This window comes from Pagrus major, chromosome 3, assembly GCF_040436345.1.
Source record: "Pagrus major chromosome 3, Pma_NU_1.0".
NCBI classification, from domain to species: domain Eukaryota; kingdom Metazoa; phylum Chordata; class Actinopteri; order Spariformes; family Sparidae; genus Pagrus; species Pagrus major.
In genome coordinates this window covers 870,492-893,519 of record NC_133217.1, presented here as the reverse complement: position 1 = coordinate 893,519, position 23,028 = coordinate 870,492, and the positions used below count along the sequence as shown (strand labels likewise).

General features: G+C 44.9%; 4 protein-coding genes across 8 annotated transcripts in view; 2 read left to right on the top strand and 2 right to left on the bottom strand.

Moving 5' to 3' along the window:
* Positions 1 to 6,221, bottom strand: part of LOC140993779 (uncharacterized) — a 7,666-nt gene extending 1,445 nt beyond the window's left edge. Inside the window, exons 1-3 of the mRNA XM_073463317.1 lie at positions 6,062 to 6,221; positions 4,398 to 4,763; positions 4,026 to 4,139 (exon numbers count right to left, since the gene is read on the bottom strand). Coding sequence (XP_073319418.1) covers positions 4,026 to 4,139; positions 4,398 to 4,763; positions 6,062 to 6,095 — 514 coding nt within the window. The 5' untranslated portion in view covers positions 6,096 to 6,221. The remainder of the gene's footprint in view (positions 1 to 4,025; positions 4,140 to 4,397; positions 4,764 to 6,061) is intronic.
* On the top strand, positions 490 to 3,034 carry LOC140993654 (uncharacterized). Its single transcript, XM_073463158.1, has 2 exons — positions 490 to 1,001; positions 1,708 to 3,034. Exons 1-2 carry the CDS (start codon positions 672 to 674, stop codon positions 2,215 to 2,217), a joined length of 840 nt encoding a protein of 279 aa, XP_073319259.1. The 5' UTR covers positions 490 to 671; the 3' UTR covers positions 2,218 to 3,034.
* A 416-nt stretch (positions 6,222 to 6,637) lies between the features above and the next one.
* Positions 6,638 to 12,602, top strand: igldcp (Ig-like domain-containing protein). Of its 3 annotated transcripts, none has more exons than XM_073462981.1 (7): positions 6,638 to 6,722; positions 8,059 to 8,102; positions 8,199 to 8,558; positions 8,796 to 8,886; positions 9,341 to 9,519; positions 10,368 to 10,421; positions 10,515 to 12,602. In XM_073462981.1, the coding sequence occupies exons 1-7, from the start codon at positions 6,709 to 6,711 to the stop codon at positions 10,595 to 10,597; spliced, it is 825 nt and encodes a 274-aa protein (XP_073319082.1). In that variant the 5' UTR covers positions 6,638 to 6,708; the 3' UTR covers positions 10,598 to 12,602. The 3 variants fall into 3 exon arrangements, with proteins under 3 accessions (XP_073319082.1, XP_073319081.1, XP_073319080.1); XM_073462980.1 differs by having other exon boundaries at positions 6,642 to 6,722; positions 9,341 to 9,543; XM_073462979.1 differs by lacking the exons at positions 10,368 to 10,421; positions 10,515 to 12,602 and adding an exon at positions 9,705 to 9,931 and having other exon boundaries at positions 6,655 to 6,722.
* On the bottom strand, positions 12,598 to 22,977 carry vps52 (VPS52 subunit of GARP complex). 3 transcript variants are annotated; one of them, XM_073462976.1, is made up of 20 exons: positions 22,712 to 22,977; positions 22,070 to 22,151; positions 21,624 to 21,676; positions 21,309 to 21,384; positions 21,060 to 21,127; positions 20,572 to 20,747; positions 20,343 to 20,493; positions 20,153 to 20,253; positions 19,753 to 19,885; positions 19,453 to 19,508; positions 18,828 to 18,963; positions 18,180 to 18,335; positions 17,957 to 18,075; positions 17,588 to 17,711; positions 17,304 to 17,399; positions 16,651 to 16,758; positions 16,398 to 16,496; positions 15,739 to 15,850; positions 15,130 to 15,248; positions 12,598 to 14,629 (listed from the first exon to the last, which is right to left on the bottom strand). In XM_073462976.1, exons 1-20 carry the CDS (start codon positions 22,805 to 22,807, stop codon positions 14,483 to 14,485), a joined length of 2,208 nt encoding a protein of 735 aa, XP_073319077.1. In that variant the 5' UTR covers positions 22,808 to 22,977; the 3' UTR covers positions 12,598 to 14,482. The 3 variants fall into 3 exon arrangements, with proteins under 3 accessions (XP_073319077.1, XP_073319079.1, XP_073319078.1); XM_073462978.1 differs by having other exon boundaries at positions 16,398 to 16,463; XM_073462977.1 differs by having other exon boundaries at positions 22,070 to 22,148.
* Positions 22,978 to 23,028: the final 51 nt, after the last annotated feature.

Sequence of the window (23,028 nt, the reverse complement as noted above, 5' to 3'; positions counted from 1 at the left end):
AACTTATCACGTCAGAGGGTGTTGAAAATGTTAAGCAGAGTGACTGAAGCGGATGCAGGAGAAAGTAGAAGAAGATATATTTATATTTATTTATCTTTATATTTATTTATAGATTTGTGTTTATATCAAATAAGCTGACATTAAAATTATTCATCTTTTAAAATCCCTCTGTGTGTTTTTCAGATCAGAATATATCGTGTTTCTTCTTCTGTATGTTGCAGTGATGCAGTTTATAGAAATGTATAATGTTAAGAGGCAGGTTAGTGTCTCATGTCTCCACTCATTAAAGCGTCCTCTCCAGATGTGCGCAGTGTGTCCAGATGTGCGCAGTGTGTCCAGATGTGCACAGTGTGTCCAGATGTGCGCAGTGTGTCCAGATGTGCGCAGTGTCACAGTCAGATGTGCACAGTCAGTCATGTGAGCTGGACTTCCTCTTAGAGAAACGCTGTGACTTCCTGTAACTGGCTCAGTGAGTAAAGGAAAGTGAAAGTGTGAAAGAGAAACTGAACGAGTTGTTTGTCTCGAGGCAGCGGACAGAGACACATCTGACTTCTGCTCAGGAAACTACTTCAACATACAGAAAAGAAGAATTAGACGCAGCAGCAGCAGCAGTCAGCTGTAGTCAGTCACGGCCCAGCTCTCCTCCTCGTCCTCCTCCTCCTCTCGGCACCATGCCGGACTCCCAGCTGTGCCTGGAGGCCCTGTCGGCTCTGTCCGGCTGTAACGTGGAGGCGACCAGCGGGGCGTCGCTGCTCACCCCGCAGGACTTCGTCAACATCGTCGCCCTCAAGGAGTTTTACAAGCAGGAGGGCTTCAAGGAGCTGGAGTACCCGAGCGTCGGGACCCTGTCCCTGCAGGACCCGGACGAGCAGGACCTGTACAGCTCCCCACAGGCGCTGACCGAAGGGCCCGGGCCGGAACCGAGCCCCCGGACCACCGTGAAGATCAACCTGCAGGACTTCTTCCACCCTCAGTACAACTACGACTTCACCAACATCAAGGTGAGGTTACCTGCCGGAGCACACCTGAGCGCAGGCTGCTGCTCGTTATACACATGTGTTTACACCTAAACGTAGATAATTCTTAATCATTAAAAGTGTGTTTGGATCAATAACATGATTATTAGAGTTTCTTTATGTTTACTGACAGAATAAGTGAGATTAACTGTGACTGTGCTCCTGTTTAACCACAGACACAGACACAGACACACACACTGACCTGTTTACTGCACAATGACGGAGTTACAATGTGTGAATTAAAAATAAATCTGGTATTTTACAACCTTGACCCATTTACACTGAGGACCAGAACCAGGCTGGTGATCTGGGTACAGCAGAGGTGCGGCCAGGCTGCCACCTGCTGGACATCACAACACACTGCAGTTATATAAGACTGTGAGAGCAGCAGGTGAGACACCGACTGTGTGACACTGACAGGTGATCAGAAACAGGTAGGAAGGGATCAAAGAAAGAAATGTGAGACGTGTGTGTCCTGAGAAGCTGGTGATCATCAGAGTGATCGTCAGTAGAAATGATGAGCGGCACCAGCAGTGACACTGTTCAGAACTCGACTGTGAGCTCAGGTCTCAGGATGTCTCAGGACGTCGTCTTTCATCAGGACTGATGCAGAAACATTGTGATTAGCATGTAGCATATTAGCATTATCGTGTCCAGTTCTGACCCTGTTCACCTCTCTGTCCACCTCCAGGACGGCAGCACCACGCACTTGCGTGGCAACGAGCCGTACATCCGCCCCTGCGGGTGGAACCGGGTCGCCCTGCGGGTCACCAAGAAGTATGACGACGGCGACGTCTGGCTGGGGACGGGGAAGGACGCCTGGCCCGTCTCCTACAACGGACACAACATGGACGGCTCCCTCGGCATCATCCTGACCCACGGCGGGAGCCCGTCCGACGAGCCCAGCTTCCTGGATGCCGCGGCCACCTCCCTGGTCACGGAGGGGACGAGGGGCCGAGGAGCGTACTCCACGCCGGACATCAAGATGGCGGAGAAGTACTGCAAGAAGTTCAAGTCCAAAGTGGACGGGAAGACGTACAAAGTGGTTCTTCAGAACCGCATCAACCCGGAGAAGAGGGTGAAGTGCCAGAGAGACAACATCTGGGTGGTGTACATCCCCGAGGGCCACACCGAGGTCCAGACCAGGGCCACCGTGCAGGAGTCCATCCGCCCGTACGGGCTGCTGCTGATGCAGGCGTGAGGAGACGTCCTGTCCTCAGATCATCAGGAGATCAATCAAGTCAACCTGCAGGTTTATTGATTATCAACAACAGACCTCTCCACCGGGATCAGATGGTGAACAGGTCTGTTAACATGTTTCAGAGTTTACTCATCACTCCGTTGGATCCTGTGACCCTCAAATCACAATCTCATCCTGCTTCACTGACTCACAGTACCAGGTGACCTCTGCCGGACCCGAAACCTTCAGCTGCCTTATTTCAAGTTCTGTAGAAATCCGATAACCCTTTTCTTTGTTTGACGCTCAGATCTTTTACAGTCGATGGTGTAACGACGGGAGAATAAAAAGAAAGTGAACATGTGGTTTTGTTTCCAGCTGTTGTCTTCAGCAGTGGACACGATGTGTTCAAATGTAACAAAAGACTGTAGGAAAGATGAAAACAAGACTAAACCGGTGAACTTTGCCTCTGAGAAGCTGATAATGCTGCCATCTATTGGACACAATGTGATTTCTGTCTCTCTTGTATTAAACGGATCAATCTGTGGTTAAAGAATAATGATGTCAGAGTAGTGACACTGAATTATTCCAGAATTGAGCTGATTTGAATTGTTACGTTACTTTTATTCTTTATTGTTGCACAAAATGTCCTGAGTTGAATAAATGGTGATTGATGGTGAATTATGAGTTTCCAGAAAGGTTTTTATTATTCTGATGTTCTTTGTCTCATGAACATTGTGTCATGTGGATGTTTTGATCTGGGATAATTACTGAGCCTGATCTTCCTGTTTGTCTCTGAGAGGGAGGAACACATTTGTACGTAATTAAATGATACACAGATCGTGGAGTGTGTGACGTGTTGTTAATGTTGTTAAATAAGGAGTGTCATCTCTTCACTCGATGCTTTATTGTGAAACAGTATGAACCACAAACTTCACTCCCACTATAAAATATACACCGTGTTGTATTCTTCACACAGTTTTTGTTTTTGACACATTTTCCCTCAGAAAGCAGAGACACTTTCACACATTGTTTCTCTTTCACTTCACTTGACTTGAACGACCTCAAGCTGGTGAAACTTGTTTTCTTACAGGACGACGTCAACGCTCAGCAGCATTTCTCAAACTGCACACGGACATGAAGACGTCACAAGCTACTTTAATACACATTAATCAGAAGATTAAATATGAGTACGGTTACATGACTGAAATATTACCCAATCACAAGCATCTTACATCTTAATGTGCTGTATTTAATGCTGAATTTACAAGAAGGTACCGATGATTTAAAATATGTTGCAGCTGTTTCACAAAGTTTGTAAAGTTTCTCTTCAGGATGTCACGACTGCTAAAATCATGTGATTTGTAAAGGGAGTCTGGGATGTTTTGCTGTTCCTTGTGAATTCTCTTAACATGACATTTCCTGCAACAGTTGTGTAAAACAGATCACAGCAGCTGTGTGACATTTAACATATTTATATTAATAATGTAAAAATGACTCATTACATTGAAAAAATCATTATTTGTGATTAAACTCAACCCTGCTCGACACTGTAGTTCAGTACTTGAGTAGATGCACTTGTATTTTCCACCACCAGGTGGCGACACTGCCACAAACACGCTTGTTATTATAAAAGAGGACATTCATTGGCCTGAAGGATCAAAACTACACGCCTACACACCCAACCTGTCTCTAATCTACTTTTTTAAAAAACTTTAACACCAAGTTTTAGCCTCGAAACAGCCGTTTGAAGACGTGAGGAGACAAAATGTCCTCACTGGTTCACACATGTCTAAAGACAGAGGTAGAGGACACAAACACACACCACTCACCTGAGCACAGGTAGAGTCCAAAGATGATGACGACACAGAGGACGAGTGAAGCTGGAAGAACACAGATCCCCAAAGTCCAACATGGCTGCCGGGCTGCTGACTCCCCATCAGCTCCTGGAAACACCAGAGCACAGCGACAGTTCACGGACTGACCCTTTAATTTCTCTGCTCTCATTGTGGAGATGTGGAAATAAAACTGTCGGTGTCACCTTTCAAACATCAGGTGACCTGAAAACAAAGCGCTGCCTCACTGCAGGACTCACTTTCATTCAGAGAACAAACGGCAGCTTTGAAACCGAGCGAAACGTTTTGCATGAAGCTGAAGATGTAAAGTTTTTTTCATAGACTTCAATAAATAAATGACCTTCTCACCATCGACAGCCAGGTGAATCCCTCTGCCGACACAAACAGCTGCTCCTGCACACCGCCCGGTGCAGAAGTACAGCCCGGCGTCCGTCTCCTCCACCTGCAGGATGTCCAGGCCGACGGCGCCGCTCTCCAGACCTCCACCGCTGCTGAGCCGCCTGCCGTCTGCAGCGTGGAGGTCCACTTCTTCTTCCATGAACTTGTTCATCCTGACAGTCAGCAGAGGCAGCAGCTGGTCTGAGCGCAGGTGGTACCAGGTGATGTCACTGCTGGATGTCAGGTTGCAGGTCAGAGAGGTGTTCTGCCCAGCCCGGACCACCAGGGCAGAGCGGAGAACAGGTGAGGCCGGGGACAGGTGACCTCCTGCGACACCTGAGGAGGAGGAGGACACTTTGTGATACTTTATATTTATAGTGGACAACACATACAATGTATACAATAAAGAAGATGTGGCCAAAAGTATGCAGACACCCATTTCCATTACTTTATTGCTCACACGTCTATAGCTTTATTTTTTATTTATTTGAGCTTGGGATCTGCAGCCCTTCGCTCCAATTTAGTGAACTTATAAAGACATTATTTGCACCCGAAGCTCCAGAAATGTTTTGTGGACTACGAGACTTCACCTGACTTTATATCATCAGGAGGAGACGATGACTCCATGAATCCACTTAGAAATCCTTAAAAAAGACGCTCCTTACATGTGCAGAACTTGCCTTAAAAAATCATGTTTTTAAGTTTCCTTCAGTATCAAAGTGATCCAGTGATAGTTGTCTGTGCATCCGCAGTTACACTGCTAACAGGAAGTGCTAACAGCTGATTTGGCAAAGTTTTAATGGAGTTTTGAGGTTTTATTTATTTATTTTGGTTGTTTCTCTGTTTTAAATCAAGTCTCCAGCTGCTTCAGGTGTTTAGCAGAATGCTGCTGTTTTACTGTGAAGCTCCAGAAATGTTTTGTGGACTACGAGACTTCACCTGACTTTATATCAGCATCATGACTGGATTTACATTTTTGGGTGAACTTTTCCTTTTAAGCTACTTAATGCATATAAACTACCCCCTCAGATACATTTGAGAAGTCAGATAAGAAAAAAAAGTATATTTGTGTTTAAAACTGAATCATTTCTGTTGTTTCTTTGATTTTTACATTTTGCTTTGTTCTCAGTAGAGTTGTTCTGATACTGACACCAGCATCACACACATCTGGACCCTGAAACTTGCCTGTTTGCCACTTGACAGATGTTCTTACTGCACACGGAGCCACATTCACACATTAATATTTAAAGACACTGGTGTTAGCTTGCAGAAACAGTTCAGGTATTGTAATGATGATCAGAAATATAAAACGGTGTCAGTAGATCTGTGTCTAACCACTCAGGTGTCAGGACGGGTCACAGGTGTTCACTCAGACCTGCAGCTGGTTTCTCTCACTTTACTTTTGGTTTTGATATTTTGAGAACAAACCACGCGACTCATGAAAACCACGACCACAAACAAAACAGCAGCAACAGCAAATCATAACATATAAAACAATAATCTTCTACATTAAGCCTTGTTTCTTCTCAAGGGTCCTGGGATTTCTGCACACAGCACCTTGAAAAGTCCTGGACACACCCTTGAATTCAAAGCCTGTTTTCAAATCAGCAAATAAACATGAAATAATCACTTACAAATCAAAGTGAGGATCCGAGTGAGAGCTGCCATGAGCAGAGCTGCAGGACTGAGCAGATCTCTGAGGGGACAGAGTGATGTTTAAGTGACAGGAAGTGCAGGGAACTTTATTGTGAAACGGGACAGACACAGAGACACAGAGACCACCGACACGTCGGTCATCTCACATTAAGTCACATTTCTCCCCGTGTTTGGCCTGAAACTGATGATGCTGCGGTTCTGGTGCCGCTTAGGTTTCGTTTCTGTGGAGATCCGTCAAGTTACCTGCACACGTCACACACCGTGGGAAGGAGGACTTCAAAATAAAAGCACAGCAAAATGTCCCCTGGTGGTTTTAAGGGGAGATGAATCTGTTCTTATTCAAAAATATCTAAATAGTCCAACAGATGCTGTTATTGAACGTCTGGTTCTTCAGATATAATGACACAATGTCTCCAAAGTGTTTTATGAATCCAGGAACGCTTCATTTCATCAGCCAGACGTTTAATAGGCGCTTTTATTTTCTGTGTCTCATACCGGAAATCGAAACTTAGGCTCTCATTTAAAGAGTAGCGATGTGGTGTGAGTGTGAACACACACCGACACACAGGCAGGGACGCAGAGAGGCGAGGACAGGACTGAACTGAGCATCCGGACATCAGACATCATGAAGACACACTGGTGAGAAATGCTGCACTTTTATTTTGAAATAGAAGCTTCATTCACAGTGGAAATGTTTTTTATATTTAATTTAATTATATTATTTTTCTTATAATTATTTCTGTGCAGATTTACAGCAACATTTTTTGCAACTTGTGCATTAAATATGACAGAACATAAAGTTATAATTGAATGCAGGGTTGAAATTTCTGCAGCAGATCAGAAGAAACAGGGTTTTTGTTGAGCACGGGGCAGTTTGTCTGCAGCTGATGATGACAGGCTGAGTTTCGTTAGTGAGGAAACCAACAAGTGAGTGAAAACGAAACTTAACCCATCACCTGTTCACCTCCTGCTCACTGGTGATAACTGATGCCACAAATCACATCAGAGTAATAAAAACAACCAAATAAATACAATTTCAATCAAATCCTTAAGTGTGATGATAAATCAGCAGAACAGCTTGAAGAGTTCATTCAGCTAATATGAAGAAGAAACATGTAAAACTGGTTTTCTGGATATTTTTTGGCTCATACGTCGTTTGAAAAGCTTCGACATGAACATATTATAGTATAAATGTGAGTATATGTCTATAAGTGTCAACAAAATATGAATATGATAAGAGTTTATCAGTCAGAAGTGAAGCTGTGACCACACCCTGCGTCAGAGGATGAGCTGATGAATCACGTCGGAGACATTCAGACAGAATGATCAATGTTTTAATTAAAATAAATCATCTTCAAATGTCTTTTCATCGAGCTTTTCACCATCTATCATCACCATTATTATTATTATTATTATTATTATTGTTATTATTATTATGATACCACATATATTCTACTTTACTCAAATGTATTTAGTTTATTCTGTAACATTTGAGTTTTTAGTTTGTGTTTATTGAACATTATTCACCCACATCCTCTTCATCCCCGACTCATTCTGAGCAGCGTTGATCCTCATGATGACTCGGCGCTGAGCGACGTGGCCGCAGAACAATGTCACAGTAGTTTTAGTAAAGTAAAAGTAGAAATACTCGTACAAATACAAGTAAAAAAACAAAGTCCTGAATAAAAAATGTAACTTGAGGGGAATCAGTGGAGGAGAGCAGGTGAGCTGAGGCTGATGTGAGACAGGTGAGCTGAGGCTGGTGTGAGACAGGTGAGCTGAGGCTGGTGTGAGACAGGTGAGCTGAGGCTGGTGTGAGACAGGTGAGCTGAGGCTGGTGTGAGACAGGTGAGCTGAGGCTGGTGTGAGACAGGTGAGCTGAGGCTGATGTGAGACAGGTGAGCAGGGGGAGTCAGGCTGAGGAGGACGACAGGACGTGTGTGACGGTCGTGACTCACCGCTGCTGTTTTTTCAGGGCTTTCTCACTCCTGCCATGTTTCCTGGTTGGCAGTTTAGTTGGTGAGTATCAGCCTGGTTTCATGTTGTCACACAGTTATTATCTGTATTTTTATCATCAGTTACATTTTCATCTTCCTCTGTTTTCTCTCCTTCCAGACTCCTCGTCCCCGTCCTCCATTAACCTCCCCTCCGTCACCTCGAAGGTGGGGAACCAGGCCGTGCTTCCCTGCAGCTGGAAGTCTCTGGGGGTGGAGGCCCCGTCCACCTGCCACATCCAGTGGGCGACCCCGGCCGACACCGTGTTCGAGGTGCGGGGGCAGCAGAAGTGGGAGGCCGAGGAGTTCGAGGGCCGGGTGGAGGTTCCCGAGGAGCGGCTGGGGTCCGGGGACTGTTCCCTGATCATCAGCGACGTTCAGATCGGAGACACGGGGAGATACGAGAGCTTCATGGTGGTGGACGGAGCGAGGTCCAAAAAGACCCGGAAATTCATCCAGAGCGTGAAGCTGTTTGTGTTCGGTCAGTCTCTCCTCCTCTGTCTGTTCTTTCTATCTCTCCTGGTTAATTTCATTCGTCTGAACTTTTCTCATCATCTACACTCAAGTCTGTCTTTTCCTTCGTCCACCTCTTGTCTCTCGTCTCATCGTCTGCTTTGAGTCGTTCATGTAGTCTCATCTTTAACGCTGCTGACGTCTGAACTCTGGACCGTTTGGATCCTGAATGTCACTGAATCTGGTTTTCGTGTTTTCCTCTCAGACCACAAATCTCTTCAGTCTCGAGCTCCGGGTGAGGACCTGGTTCTGGATCTCTACACCCGTCACTCGATCAGAGTGGTGTTCCAGGGCAGGTGAGCTGTGGACCATCACACTAACGTTTCTTTACCTTCACATCCTTCTTTGCATGCGGGCGCTCTTCTTGTCTCGTCTCATGTTTTTTATTTCCACGTGAATCTGAAATGACTGTTTGCATCAGAATAAGGCCGATAAACGGCTGCTGGTGACGTTATGAGTCACACTGTGACGCCTGTCAGAGGCCCAACGGAAAACAATCAGTTTGACGTAGAAGAAACTTTCCAAAGTTAAACGTTTCATTTGTTTCTTCCTGCTGACGTCGACATCGTTTAATTCTTTGTCAGACTTTAATCATGTCGTAAAAATCTGTTATCATCGATCATAAAGAATAAATCTTTTACTTTATGTACAAAGACCAAAGAGCAGCGTTGGTTCATGTTGGTTTTGCTCACATTAAGTCTCAGCACTGACACTGCGTCGCTCTGACAGCACCTAACGTTTGCTCTGCAGGAACAGCTCGCAGTGGTCCGACCTGTGGATGAGGGACGACGAAGACAGCGAGCGTCTGCAGAAACACCCGCACAGAGAGCAGCTGACGATGAAGAAGCTGACGAGCTCAGATGAAGGAACGTACAAAGTTCTGGATCAACATGGCCTCGCTGTCAGCACCGTGCAGCTCTCTGTGGAAGGTGAGAGGCCGACCGCACCTCCAGGTGAATCAGTCGAGCGATCGGCACCGCGTGGATTCAATTAAAATTAATTTAAAAAGTTAAAAGTTTCCGGTGGCACACGGCTCCAAGTTCTTTAACGTAAGAGGACTGTGTTTAAATTCAGAAGGAAACTGTGAGAGCTCGTCTGCGCTCTGTCATTTCAGGTCCTGTCTCCCTGCAGTCACCCACGTGTTCCCGCCATTCCCCCTCCACCTGCTCACCTGCTCATACATTTCCCTGCCTTTTCACCCGATCCCCGTCTGTTTGGACCCCTGCTTCTCTTTTGGACGTCGCCTTTGTCTGCAAGGAAGCTAAAAAAAAAGAAGGACGGGTCGTTACGTCACTGACTCTCACTTTGGTTTCAGAAACACACTAATACCCAACGTATCTAAGACGTCTGGCTTCTGATGAAGAAACGCCTCCAGGAAATGAAAGAACAAACGTCAGAGAGGAAGGTAACCATTGATTTCTCTCCTCAAACCAAACATCGCTGATGAGACTGCAGCCTCCCAAACTAAATCCAGGAACAAACCTTGACCTCTCTGAAGTTTGTTCTTTCATTTCCTGGAGGTGTTTCTTCATCAGAAGTCAGACGACACAGATATGTTGGGTTTACTGTGTTTCTCACACAACCAGCACCACAGTCTGACACCAGAGTGAGATCCAGTGACGTAACGACCCGTCCTTCTTTTTGCAGCTTCCTTGTTTGTCTGCTCACCTGATATCCGTCCTCACCTGTTTCCCTCGTCTCATCTCTCATTTTTCACCTTGAAGTTTATGATTTGCACTTTTTATCACATGTAACTGATGTAACTCATCTTTTACAGAAAGCTCCACAGCTCACAGATTGCAGCAGAATCGGGAAAATGAAGCAGCAGCAGGTGAGAAAAACACATTCATGTAAGTTTCTGGTGAAGTGAAAAATCTTCATGATGTAAATATTCTGACTCCATCTCGTCCTCTGATGTTTCCAGGTGACGCTGCCAAAAGCAGCAGCTCAGCTCTCCTCCTCCTGTCTGCTCTCATCACCACTTTCACATTTCTTCATCTGCTCTGAGTAAATGTGTTTCCTACTTGAACTTCTGTGACCACTAAGCCCATTTGCACTATGACCAGTGCCACGTGTGATAGCGTCGTGTTTCTGAACTGAGCCAGGTGAGCAGCCAGGTGAGCAGCCAGGTGTGACTGTAAGAACAGAGTGAAGATCTGAGAGACGAGAGGCTGCCATCAGATCAATGTCTTTAAAGGAGTAGTTCAGCATTTTAAGATATCCACTGTCTTGCTCTGAGTGAAGAAGCAGTTTGGATACTATTTCCACTGAGAAGAACAAAAAATGACAAGGTCAGAAATTCCAGCAACAGTTGAGGTACATTTGTCCCCATTTAACTTTGTAATGTTGTTTTCTTTTTATAACGCTCAGATAAGGTTTTTTTCTTTTAACGCTCAGATAAGGTTGTTTTTTTTCTTGTGGTCTCACGGGGAAGTTGTTCTGTTGCTGGAGTTTCATCACATGTTGTAAAAAAGTACCCAGAAGTCAAACCTGAGTGAAAGTGATGATTGTGTGTTAAAATATGAGTTTGGTAAAAGTCAAAGTCGCCCATGTGAAGAGTAACACTTGAGTAAAAATCTTAAAGTATCTGATTTTAAATGTAATGTAAGTAACAAAAGGGCAAGTCAAAGTAAATGAGACACATTTACATGCAGGTATTTGCTGATTATCTGGTCGATGTGACGTTCAGTGTTTTTATTCTTTGTGTCCAGTAGCAGCCAAACTCAAGTCATTTAAAAATACACTACTCTGACTCTGATGTAATCTGCAAAGTAACATGTAACTAAAGTTATTAATAAATGAAAGTGGAATAAAAAGTGAAGTGAAGCAGTGAAATGAAAGTAGAAGCACCTCATGGTTAGCTTAGCTTAGCTTAGCATAAAGACTGGAAGCAGAAGGAAACTGCTAGCCTGGCTCTGTCCCAAGTTCAGAAACACAAATACAAACAGTTCTGAAGCTAAATAATTAACATGTGACTCATTTAGTTTAATACGACGGCATGTCAGGGCCATTGTAGAGAGAGGAGGAGGAGGAGGAGGAGCAGGAGGAGGAGGAGGAGGGTCACTATCTGAAAAAACTCAATAACTGAGATTAAAGTGGTGAATTTATGAGAAAAACTCACAAATTTTACTTGTTTTTATTGTGAACTTTCTACTTTAATCTTGGACATTATGATTTTACCCTCCTCCCCCGGCTCTGATGTTTTCACCTATAATGTCACTAACATGCCGTCGTAGTTTAATCACGTGTGAAAAGACCAAAGGTGGACGCCCACCACAGCTGCAGCCTGTTCACCCTGCTGCTGCTGCTGCCGTCTGACACGATGCAGATGGACTCGCAGCCGCAGCATCAGACTGCAGCAGCTTCAGACTGCAGCAGCTTCACTCCTCTGTGAACTCGCCCTCTAAACTCCACTCTGAAAACTCACTGATGAGTTTGTACAGTTTCTGTGTTTCTTTGTGTGTGTGTGTGTGCAGCTTCAGGAAGTACAAACAGAATTATTACAATTCTATTAGTGAAAATTAATTTTAATCTTGAAAAGCAACTTTTCTATTAAATGAATAATTCCTGAATATTTGTAGAGTGAAGCTTCATTACAGGACAGTTTGATGACGTGTCTCAGTGTGAACATCTGCCACCGAGTGAAGAGACACAAAGTAGCACAATATCATAACAATCACCACATTACACCAGCACGTCTGAACCATCAGGCTGATGAGTGGCCCGTGTTAATTAAAACTCTTTATATATATATATATAAATATATTATGTTTGACCAACTGTCCTTTAAACTAATCAAATGTGAATCTAATTGAGGGTGACAGCCAGATTTATTCATTATTATCAATATGTTTGTCTGCGCAGGCGGATGTGATCTCTCAGTCATTATAATTAGAAATCACTTGTAAATGTAGCGTTGTGAAAATGTTGTGTGTTTCTGTACAGTGATTAAATTATTAGCAGTTGTTTCTTTGTCTTCTCCTTGGTGTAAATAAAACGCACAGACGTTGTATTTCTACGATTCTTTGTTAAACAACGACTTCACACACATTCACACAATTAAATGCAACACGATGACGTCAGTACAGCGACTGTTAGTAAGTGAGCAAAGGCACAAACATCATGAAGACTGAGCAGCGACTCTGTAGGATCAGACGGGTGATGTTCGGTTTTTCTTACAGTCAACAAATCTCAGACCAACAGTTCAGATGTGTTGTGATTTATCTTCTTCCTCTGTGTCATGGAGCTCCAGTGTTGCTCCAAAAACTGGGTGACATGTTCCTTTATTACCATGAACACACACACACACACACACACACACACACACACACTGTCCTGCTGCCACAAATACACCAAAAGCACCAAGTGTGGATTAATCCGCCGCTGAAAATAGTCCCCGACAAAGACACCGTTTCCTTCTGTTTGTTTGATAAATGAAGGAGCTAATGAAGGAGCTGAGAGCCACAGACATGACAGGAAGTCAAACAGCAGTAACACATCGATGGTTTTGGTCTTTTTTCATGCGATTTGTTGACAAGAAGAAGAAAACAGACAGAAAATCAGCAGCTTGGTCCTTTAATGTTCAGCCTCACCTGCTGAGCTTCACTGACGCAGAAAAACAACAGACGACAGAGTTTCAAGTAAAGTGTTGGAAGAGCTCCTCTCCCACTAGTGCTTCTCTAACGCAGCGTTTAAATCAAAGATCACACGAATCATTTCTTCTTCTGGAGTAAATTCAACAAACAAACAAACAAACTTCAGTGTTTCGTGACAAAAGTCCAAATTCTCATCATAGCTTAAGTTTTTTGTCGCTGCTTCGTTAAATGAATGAACATGTTTTACTCTTATAATCCTTAAGATTTTACGTCGCTACATGGTAGTTTTTCACTGTTGGTGGCGGGGTCCGCCAGTCCCACACCGGATTCAGTTTGCCCTCACACACACACGAGCGATGCAGCCTGTGCTCCAGCGTGTTACTGTCTGAGAGTCTGAGACTGTTCAGTCTCTGCTGATGTATCAGAGCGAGGTTAACATGCTCGTGATGCTAATGCTAACAGAATAAAGCTAATGTGTCCACAGGATCGAGGAATGCATTCTGGTAGCAGAGTGTTGTGTCTTGACGCGTTGCCCCGCTTCTTATTTGCAAAAAGTTGAATTTAGGCAGCTACTTTTTGTAAACGAGAGGCGTCCTGCGTGACGCACGACCTCTTTACACTCCTGAAGAATAAAAAACTAAACATTGTTAAGTTAAAACAGATTCTGCAGCTGCATGCTTTAAACATCTCGCCGAGTTATTTTGGTAATAAAAAAGTATTTTGCGGAGGGTGTGGCCCGTTTGGTTCAGGCGGGCAAAGCTGGGCAGCGTCTCGTGCCCTCGCGTCCTAAGATGCCCCCTGTGGACTCGTACCTGCACTGCTGCCGCGTCACAATAAAATACTTCAACTGGCTTTTATTGTGAAGCAGCCACAGGAAACACAAGGTCGGCACTGACTGCAGTCGTTCATCAAAAACACGTCTACGAAACAAAGAACATGCTGATTGTGTTCATGCTGATGTTTGTCAGGTAACTGGACTCTGTGTGCAGGCTTCACCGGGCACGGTGGAAAACCACAAGACTGAAATCTGAAGGATTATAACTGTAAATCTGACGCGCAGCTTCATTATTATTACCTATTTCTTCCACACCTCAGCTCTCCAGATGTGAGGTCATGTTTTAATGCAGAGTGAAAAATGACTTGGTCTGAACGACTCGTCTCAGCTGGAGGGAAAATGCAGAAAAGTGTCGCTTTGTTAACGACTCGTGTTCTTCAGCTGAGAGCGACGGAGGGAATCGACTCCTGCGGACCTCCGGCTGTCTTCACGCTCGTGTTTCAGTCTGTTTCAGTTGATCTGTTAGAAGTTGGGTTTGTGCTTCTTCACCTCCACCATGAGGTGGTGCAGGTTGATGAGCTCGGAGCGCACGGCCAGGCTGCGGAACGTCGGCTGGTTCAGGATCTTGTGGAAGCCGTGGTAGTACTGGATCAGCTGGGTCAGAGCGCCCTGCGGCAGGAAGAGGAAGTGCTGCTTCATCACGTGTTACACAGCCCACTTCCTCCAACACTCACACAACTCACACAACTCACACACAACTCACACACACATCACACACAACTCACACACAACTCACACGCAACTGCAACACACAACTGCAACACACACATGAATATAAAACTAAAAACATTTTCTCAAAAGAATCTAAGACTGAAAGCCGACTGTAATATTCAGAAGAAACTCTTCCTCACACCTGCCTGCTGTCTCACCTGTCTGCTGTCTCACCTGTCTGCTGCTTCACCTGCCTGCTGTCTCACCTGCCTGCTGCCTCACCTGTCTGCTGCCTCACCTGTCTGCTGCCTCACCTGCCTGCTGCTTCACCTGTCTGCTGTCTCACCTGTCTGCTGTCTCACCTGTCTGCTGTCTCACCTGTCTGCTGCTTCACCTGTCTGCTGTCTCACCTGTCTGCTGTCTCACCTGTCTGCTGTCTCACCTGTCTGCTGTCTCACCTGTATGATGCTGGTTCCATTTTTGAAGTTGGTGAACGACCTCATGACGTCCTGACTCATCGACTCCACCGACTGTTTCCATGTGCCGGAAAACCCCCGAACCAGCTGAGTGATACGAGCTGCGTACACACACACACACACACACACACACACACACACACACACACACACACACACACACACACACACACACAATTGTTCATGTTTGTTCTTTGTAAACAGAGTCGGGGCTTTTCACGTGTCAGAGGCCTGATGTGGTGCATGTGGGAGGAAACAGAGCGTTTAATGTGAGAAGACTGAGGATGTGGGAAGCTGAAGCGTTGAAGGGAAGAGAAACAAAACTGAGACTGACGGCTGACGATTACTCTGGAAAACAAAACTCAAGAGAAGTGAATGAGTGTAACCACACCCACCAGTGTCGCTGTAAACATGTTGTAATCTCTCTGCTCTTTTGTACTTTCTGATCGTTTCCAGGTTTGTGTGACAACATAACACATTTCCACTGTGGCCTCAGACTTTTGGACCGAGCTGTACATGTATAAAACTTTGTCAGTATTTTGGGTGACAGAGAGAAGATATCAAAACCAAAAACAATTCGACTTTTCTCACCTTCCTCGTTTTTCAGCCGGTCGAGCTGCCCTTTCTCCATCAAAGCCTCGGCCTCCTTCACGAAGGCGATCATCCCTCCGAAGGGAGGAGACAGGATCTCCTCGATGAACTCCTGCAAACAGGAACAGTTAGAATCTGTAACGATGTGAAAACGTGAAAACAGACGAGATTTTACACTTTAATCCATTTTAACACTGAAGTTATTATTCAGATGCTTCGACTGAAAAGTGTTTTAAATTATTATATTTATTGTTTTTTCATTTGTACACCTTATTTCACATCCTGCTGTGTCGCAAAATTATAAAATAAATAAATAATTGTTCACAAAAATATTAATTTTGCATTAAAATAAAAGGAAACATGTCGGAATTTTATCATTTTAAGTCTGTAAGTTATGATTCTACCTTTATTATGTTAATCTACGTTTGACTAAATCGTTCTATGACCTTCTGTCTAACTGTGAGCTTCATGTCCATTTAACCGGTTCTGGTTCTGTTTCTGTTTCTGTTTCTACAATCTGACTGAACTACTTCTAGAGTCACACGACACTTTAATTACACGTGTTTGAAATCAGAGCTCTGAACACAAAGAGGACGCAGTAAAAGAAGGTGTGTCGCCACAGGGCTTCAGATTTCCCAGAATTCCCCTGTGATGATTACCTGCGTCCTCGCCAGGAGCAGCTGCTGGAAACCTTCCACCTCTTTGCTGTCGTCTGCTGCCCTCTCCTGGACGAACGGGGGAAGAACGACCATCACAGACTGATTTTAACAAACGTACAGTGTTTTAGATGAAACCTGTGAGCTAATCCACATCGACCTGGTTAAATAAAGCTCGAATACAAAATTAGACAGGGAACCAACAACTCAACGATCCTGAGAAAAACACTAATACAGACATAAAGCCGGCGCTCACCATGAGGACGCTGAGCATCATGTCGTAGTTGTTGATGAGGAAGATGAGCTGGTCTCGTCTGGAGGGAAACTCTGCCGCCATCTTCAGAACAAAGTTTTCAACCTCAACCTGCAGAAAAACAAATTTCATGTTTTATATTCAGTTTGAGTTCAATAAATAAAACAAACTGCTCATTCAGTCACTTTCTCTTCTGCATGTCACACACTGGAAACATGTTTCTATTCTGCTGCGACCTGTTTATGTGAAAATCAGAAAAAAACAGACTTCAAAAAGATATAAATTATAATTAGTGTATAAATTATTGTATAATTATGAATGATATGAACTGTACCTGTTGTTTCCAGAACAAATGCAGCGAGAAGAATTAAATAGTTTAAGTAAATGTTGCTGAAACAAGTCAGTTCATCTCCTCTGAACTCTGACTGATACACATTTTATTACAATTCTCACAGTATTTGTTCAAAAACATCAGATTATCTGTTATTTTACTCACCAACACATTTGTTTTAATCATAATCATAATAATATATTTAATTTAGAGACTCCTTTCAAACACTCAGGACACCAAGAGAAAATTAAAGTTCTGTTGCCTCTGAGTGTGTGTGTGTGTGTGTGTGTGTGTGTGTGTGTGTGTGTGTGTGTGTGTGTGTTACCTGCAGCTGTCCCAGCAGAGTGTTGGTCCTCTCGTTGGGAAACGTCTGGTTGATGCTGACGATGGCGGATGAGAACTCTGCATAACGACGCGTGATCTGAAACCAGCAAACAAACACACACACACACACACACACACACACACACACACACACACACACACACACACACACACACACACACACACACACACACACACACACACACACACTCATTTCAGTGCCGTCAAACACATGAAGGGTGTGTAAGTGTGTGTGTGTGTCCCTGCGTGTGTGTGTAGACTGACGTAGTGTGGTCTGGTGTCCAGCACTCCCAGTTTCTGAGGGTCTGTGTTTCTGATGCTGTGGATGTTCATCTCCAGAATCATTTCAAACCGGGGCCACAGCAGCTCCAGCACCGCCTCCCAGTACCTGCACACGCGCACACACACACACACACACACACACACACACACACACACACACACACACACTTTTAGAAAGACATATTTTCCTGCTGCTGGAGGAGAAAAATGAGCTGAAAGACTTTGAGGCTTCATAAATTCACAAAAACTGCTGGATGTCGTGGAGGAGTGAACATTTTTACGACCACAACAGGAATAAATCATTTTGTTTTCAGCTGCTGGAATAAATCTGATGTTTAACGGGACACTGACTTGTCGAGGGCGGGGATCGTCCTCTTGGCGGTGATGGCTCTGAACCTGAGGATGATGTGGATACACAGGAAGACGGCGATGCTGTCGTAGCAGTCGGACACGTACGTGGACATGCTCTTCTGCAGAGACGGAGCAGACACAGTAACAGCACTGAAGGAATAAACGTGGTGTGCTGATGTAAAGCTGCAGCACTCAGGGAAACAGAGAGACGAGACGTTCGTACCAGGAACATGCTGAGAGTTTTTCCCATGATGCTGTTGAAGAGGTCGAGCGCCGAGTTTCCTGCCACCATGAAGAAATCGGAGAGGAAGAGGTACTCTCTGCAGCCGTTGTCCAGCAGAGCGTAGTGCTGACTGCGAAACAGCGTCTCGTAGGGATACTGAGGACAGACGGAGGGACATTAACAGTTAATGTATCTGTGATGTCGCTCGCTGGTGGTTTCACTCTGAATCCAGGTGAGTCCTGCTCATTCACCTGAGAGTCCAGTCAACACATTCTTCTGATTCACTAAAAATCATTAACAAACAATAAGAGGAAAACTGGATATTATTATGGACCAAACAGAACCACAACATAAAGACTTCTGCAGCCTGAGGTGTCGGCTGAAGCTGCAGTTTTTAAATATTGTTTTTATAAATATTTCCTGACAACATGTTGCTGACAGCTGTATTATTAGTACTTTCTAATCGTTTTGGGTCCTTTAATAAACTAATGAGGCTGCTGAACTGTCTGCTGAAGTCTGAGTGCAGGAGTTGAAGCTTTGCAGTGTGAAAGTCTGCAGCTTTATGAATCTAACCCAACCCAAGAGCCTGTAATCTATTACTTTTACTGGAGTAAACATTATAATTGTGATACACGGTGGACGTCTCACCCTGCTGTCTCCTCTCTGAGCCGTGTGTGGGACCAGGATGGGCCCCTCCAGCTCGGCCGGGCTCAGGATGGCGCCCCGCTGGCCCAGAGTGAAGATGGTGTTCCTGCTCTTCAGAGACGGTTTGGAGAAGAAACCTGCAGGAGGAGTCAAGGAGCCTCCGGCCTCGACGTTAATGACACATCATCATCAGTGTGTTCGTATGTTCGGTATGTGAGCGTCACACACGCCCACACGCAACTGAAACAGCTACACACACAGCCACACGCAACTGAAACAGCTACACACACACACACACACAGCCACACACACAGTCACACACACAGTCACACACACAGTCACACACACAGTCACACACAGTCACACACAGTCACACACAGTCACACACACAGTCTCACACACAGTCACACACACAGTCACACACACAGTCACACACACAGTCACACACACAGTCACACACACAGTCACACACAGTCACACACACAGTCACACACAGGCACACACACACAGTCACACACACAGTCACACACACAGTCACACACACAGTCACACACAGTCACACACACAGTCACACACAGGCACACACACACAGTCACACACACAGTCACACACAGTTTAAAGGATATCTTTCTTGGCCGTGTCTTCTACTCCCATCAGGTCGTCTTTGTCTGCGACCTCCTCGTACTGCACACAGGACACTTTATATCAGCCGAACGCTTCTTCACGGGTTATAATTCAACTTTTCTCTGCTCTGTGAGATCTGAACTGAATGAGGAAATGTGTTTACTCTGGCTAAAAAACAACATTATGAGATGGTTTGTGTACAAGAAATGAAAAAGTACCCATAAACTGTAAGTTAAGACAAAGATCTCGACTGCTCGTGACGCCTTCACTGGGACCAGAACGAGTCCTGTGTGGATCCACTGACCTGCACTTTGAGCAGCCTGCCGCTGTACGACTTGAAGTAACTGTAGTAAATCTTGCTCATCGTGTCCACGTACTCGTCTCTGATCTCCTTGGCAACCGTCCTCTCATTGGCCAAAAGGAACTGATAGAAAAATCTACAGCGAGACCGAACAGAGACAGAGAGTGTGGCTGTTACATGTTCAGGGATCATTTCAGATCGAGACGTGAAGACAAGCTGATAAATACTGAAGCTCCATTCTGGTCCATTTTATAACAAAACTAATGCAGTGTAAGAAAAGAAACCTACAAAATATGATCAAAGAACTTAAATAAAGACGAGGAGCTGATACATTCATCATCTTTAAAGCCTGAAATATCTTTCAAACAAAGATCCTGAGGGCCGGCAGGTCCGGCGGACTCACCTGTACTTGAGCAGAGTGTTCTGAGGGATCTGGTAGTTGGTCATCGGCTTCCTGAAGGAGTAAATCTTCTGAAGAATGAACTCTCGGATCTTTGACACCGCCTGAAGGGAGACGCAAATGTTAAGATCGCTTCACGTCAGAGAAAAGCACGACAAAGTGCACGTTCCACGGCTGTTTTGTTGTGTGTCACCTTGAGTTTGAGGCGGTCGACGATGTCCTGGATGTCGGAGCAGGCCAGCGTCTCTCTGAAGCTCAGCTCTTTGGCAAAGTTGATCTTGTTGTTGAGCTCGTGGAGCTGCTCCAGAAACTCCTGCTCCGTCACCGGACTGTCCAGGATGGTGCTGCGATGAGACGGTAAGACGTCAGACAAACACGCCTGCAGAACATTGAACTGTCTCCCCGCTCTCCATCACACTTACGAGATCATGGCTCCGGGCACCACCAGCTCGTCCACCAGCTGACTGAGGTGGCTGCGCACCGCCTGCCTGTTCTTCAGCCGCACGTTCATGCTGACCGACTGCTGCTGCAGAGTCTGGATCTCACTGCTGATGGAGGACAGGTCGCTCTGGAAGCCGCTCAGCATGCCCTCCATCCGCTGACAGGACGAGTGGACGGAGAAACAACCGTCAAGTCAGGGAAAAAGTGCTATTTTATTTTATCTTATTGCACAGGGAGGAAGAGGACGGAGCTCTACGTCACTTGTGTTTGTGAATTGTTGTTTCGTGCAACAAAGACAAGACGGATTTATAGTGTAAAAAGCAGAAAGAAACAACAGAGACTCAGTGACATGATCATCTGAACATTCACTGGCTGGTCCTTTGTCTTCTGTCCTTCACTCTTTAGATTGTTCACTGACTCACGCTGAGTTCATCATGCAGACGACTGTTGGATCAGGATGAAGTCTTACCTCCAGTATGGAGTCACAGGCGGTGATCTGGTTGTGCAGCAGAGCGATGTTCTGACTCTCCTTGATGTCTGACAGACGAACCGTCAGGAAAACAACAACAGATCATCAACCCCCAATATATATGACAGTTTGTTTCATGTCCTTGAGCAGAAAAACTAAAATCTACAAATAAACAATAAGAAGATCTGACACAGAATATATTCACGTGAAACAGAGGGACAAAAAAACCCTGTTGACATGGAAGGATACAGTCTTTGATGGACGCCTGCTCAATCCTCTGCAGCTCTGACTCCACCTGTTTGGAGTACTGACGGAGGTCTACGCCCTGAAAACAGATGGAGGACACCTCCGTCACCACATTTATAATACGGACACAGACTGAGAAAACGTGCACCGACTCACAGTCAACACAGTTTTTATTTCGTTTCATGAACCAAAGAAGGAGGAGTGGTTTCACTTCATCTCACGAAAACTGGATTGATTGTGTTTGCAGTTTACAACAGAGGTGAGCGGCCAGATGTTAACTCGTCGATGCAGGCAGCAACAGTGTCAGGACATTCTCACCGTTTTGAGCGCCTCCTTCACGAGGTCATCTTCCAGGTTGGCCTGGATGTGAACTGCAGGAGACAGAGAGGAAACATTAAACATCCAACAGTCGTGTCTTTAGCAGGCCACAGTTTCTCGTTAACCCTGGGGAAACCTTGTCTGAGGAGGAGCAGTGTTATGAATTTAAACTTGTATTTCCTCCACGCAGACGCGCTCATATGATTTTTTAAATGCAAGCAGCTGCTGCAGGTTGTAAAACATTATAAAAGTCATTCTGTCTCTTCGTGGCAACTAAAACTTTGCTTTGGTAAAATCCTGGTCTCAATATGTTACTGTACTGTTGATGTGTTTAAACTCTAGAGGGCGCTGCAGACATATCGGCTGTGTCAGGTCGATAGAGGAGCTCATCATTATTCATCTGTTGTCCTCTGATCAAAATATGAGACTTTTAAATGACGTCTTACTGTCCACTTCATCCAAGATAAACTCATCAGTGGTGAGGTCCAGCTCCCCCAGGTTCAGGTTCATCATGTCTCCATCAGTCTTCTAGGAAAAGAGAAATAATCACACACACATTTCTTTTGCCTCAGGTGGCTCATCCTCAGCCAACAGGAGCAGAGGATGTTCAGGACTGCAAACAGGGATTATTACTGCAGATTCATTAATAAAATAAATGGGGGGAGTTCCCAGAGGACAGGTGACGTCTTTAAATGTCTTCTTCTGTCTGATTAACACCACAATCACGAACACGGACACACATCAGAGTGAATGGCTGATGATTCATTAATGAAACCACAGCTGGTGACGTTACTTTGTTGCGTTCAGGGCTTTACAGTGTTTTGACAGGATGCTAACAGCTACATTAGCTTAAAGCGACACTAACAAACGTTGTCAAAATACACAATTAAGCCAGATTGTGTTTACTACCACAACTTTTTAATTCACATCATCGCTGTTGTTTAAATAAGACGCACTTCAGTCAGTTTAATGATGAAGCCTCTTGTCGTGGATGCTAACTGGAACCAGAGAGCCGGAACAAACAACCCGCTGAATATTTTAACACTTTTCAAAACAACTGATTCCGACAGGACAAATGAAAATGTCACCTCGTCCTGTAGATACGCCATCGCGATCTCTGTGGGGTTTCCAGCTGTGTTGACATCGGGACCAGCTCCAACAGCAGCTGCAGCCACGTCCGCCATTGCGGCGAATTTACGCTAACGTCAGAAAAAGACTACAAATGTGCAGTTCCGCCTCGTCCTCCCCGAAACAGAGCGCGTCCTCGCGTTTATCAACAGCTCAGCATATTAATACGAGAATACACTGCGTGAGATGAGTAAACGCGGGAACAGACGTCTCATTTATTAACATATATGTCACCTTGCTACGTTAACGCAGCATTATACGTGTTTCATTTGAACCG

Bases quoted from the DNA above. Each gene is read 5' to 3' on its own strand.
- LOC140993654 (XM_073463158.1), top strand. From the start codon at position 672: ATGCCGGACTCCCAGCTGTGCCTGGAGGCCCTGTCGGCTCTGTCCGGC. The intron at 1,002-1,707 runs GTGAGGTTACCT...GTCCACCTCCAG, and splicing joins ACGACTTCACCAACATCAAG to GACGGCAGCACCACGCACTT.
- igldcp (XM_073462979.1), top strand. The intron at 8,103-8,198 runs GTGAGTATCAGC...CTCTCCTTCCAG, and splicing joins CCTGGTTGGCAGTTTAGTTG to ACTCCTCGTCCCCGTCCTCC. The intron at 9,520-9,704 runs GTGAGAGGCCGA...CTGTCATTTCAG, and splicing joins CGTGCAGCTCTCTGTGGAAG to GTCCTGTCTCCCTGCAGTCA.
- vps52 (XM_073462976.1), bottom strand. From the start codon at position 22,807: ATGGCGGACGTGGCTGCAGCTGCTGTTGGAGCTGGTCCCGATGTCAAC. The intron at 21,677-22,069 runs GTAAGACGTCAT...TGTCTCCTGCAG, and splicing joins TATCTTGGATGAAGTGGACA to TTCACATCCAGGCCAACCTG. The intron at 15,249-15,738 runs GTGAGAAAAGTC...GTGTGTACGCAG, and splicing joins CCGGCTGAAAAACGAGGAAG to CTCGTATCACTCAGCTGGTT.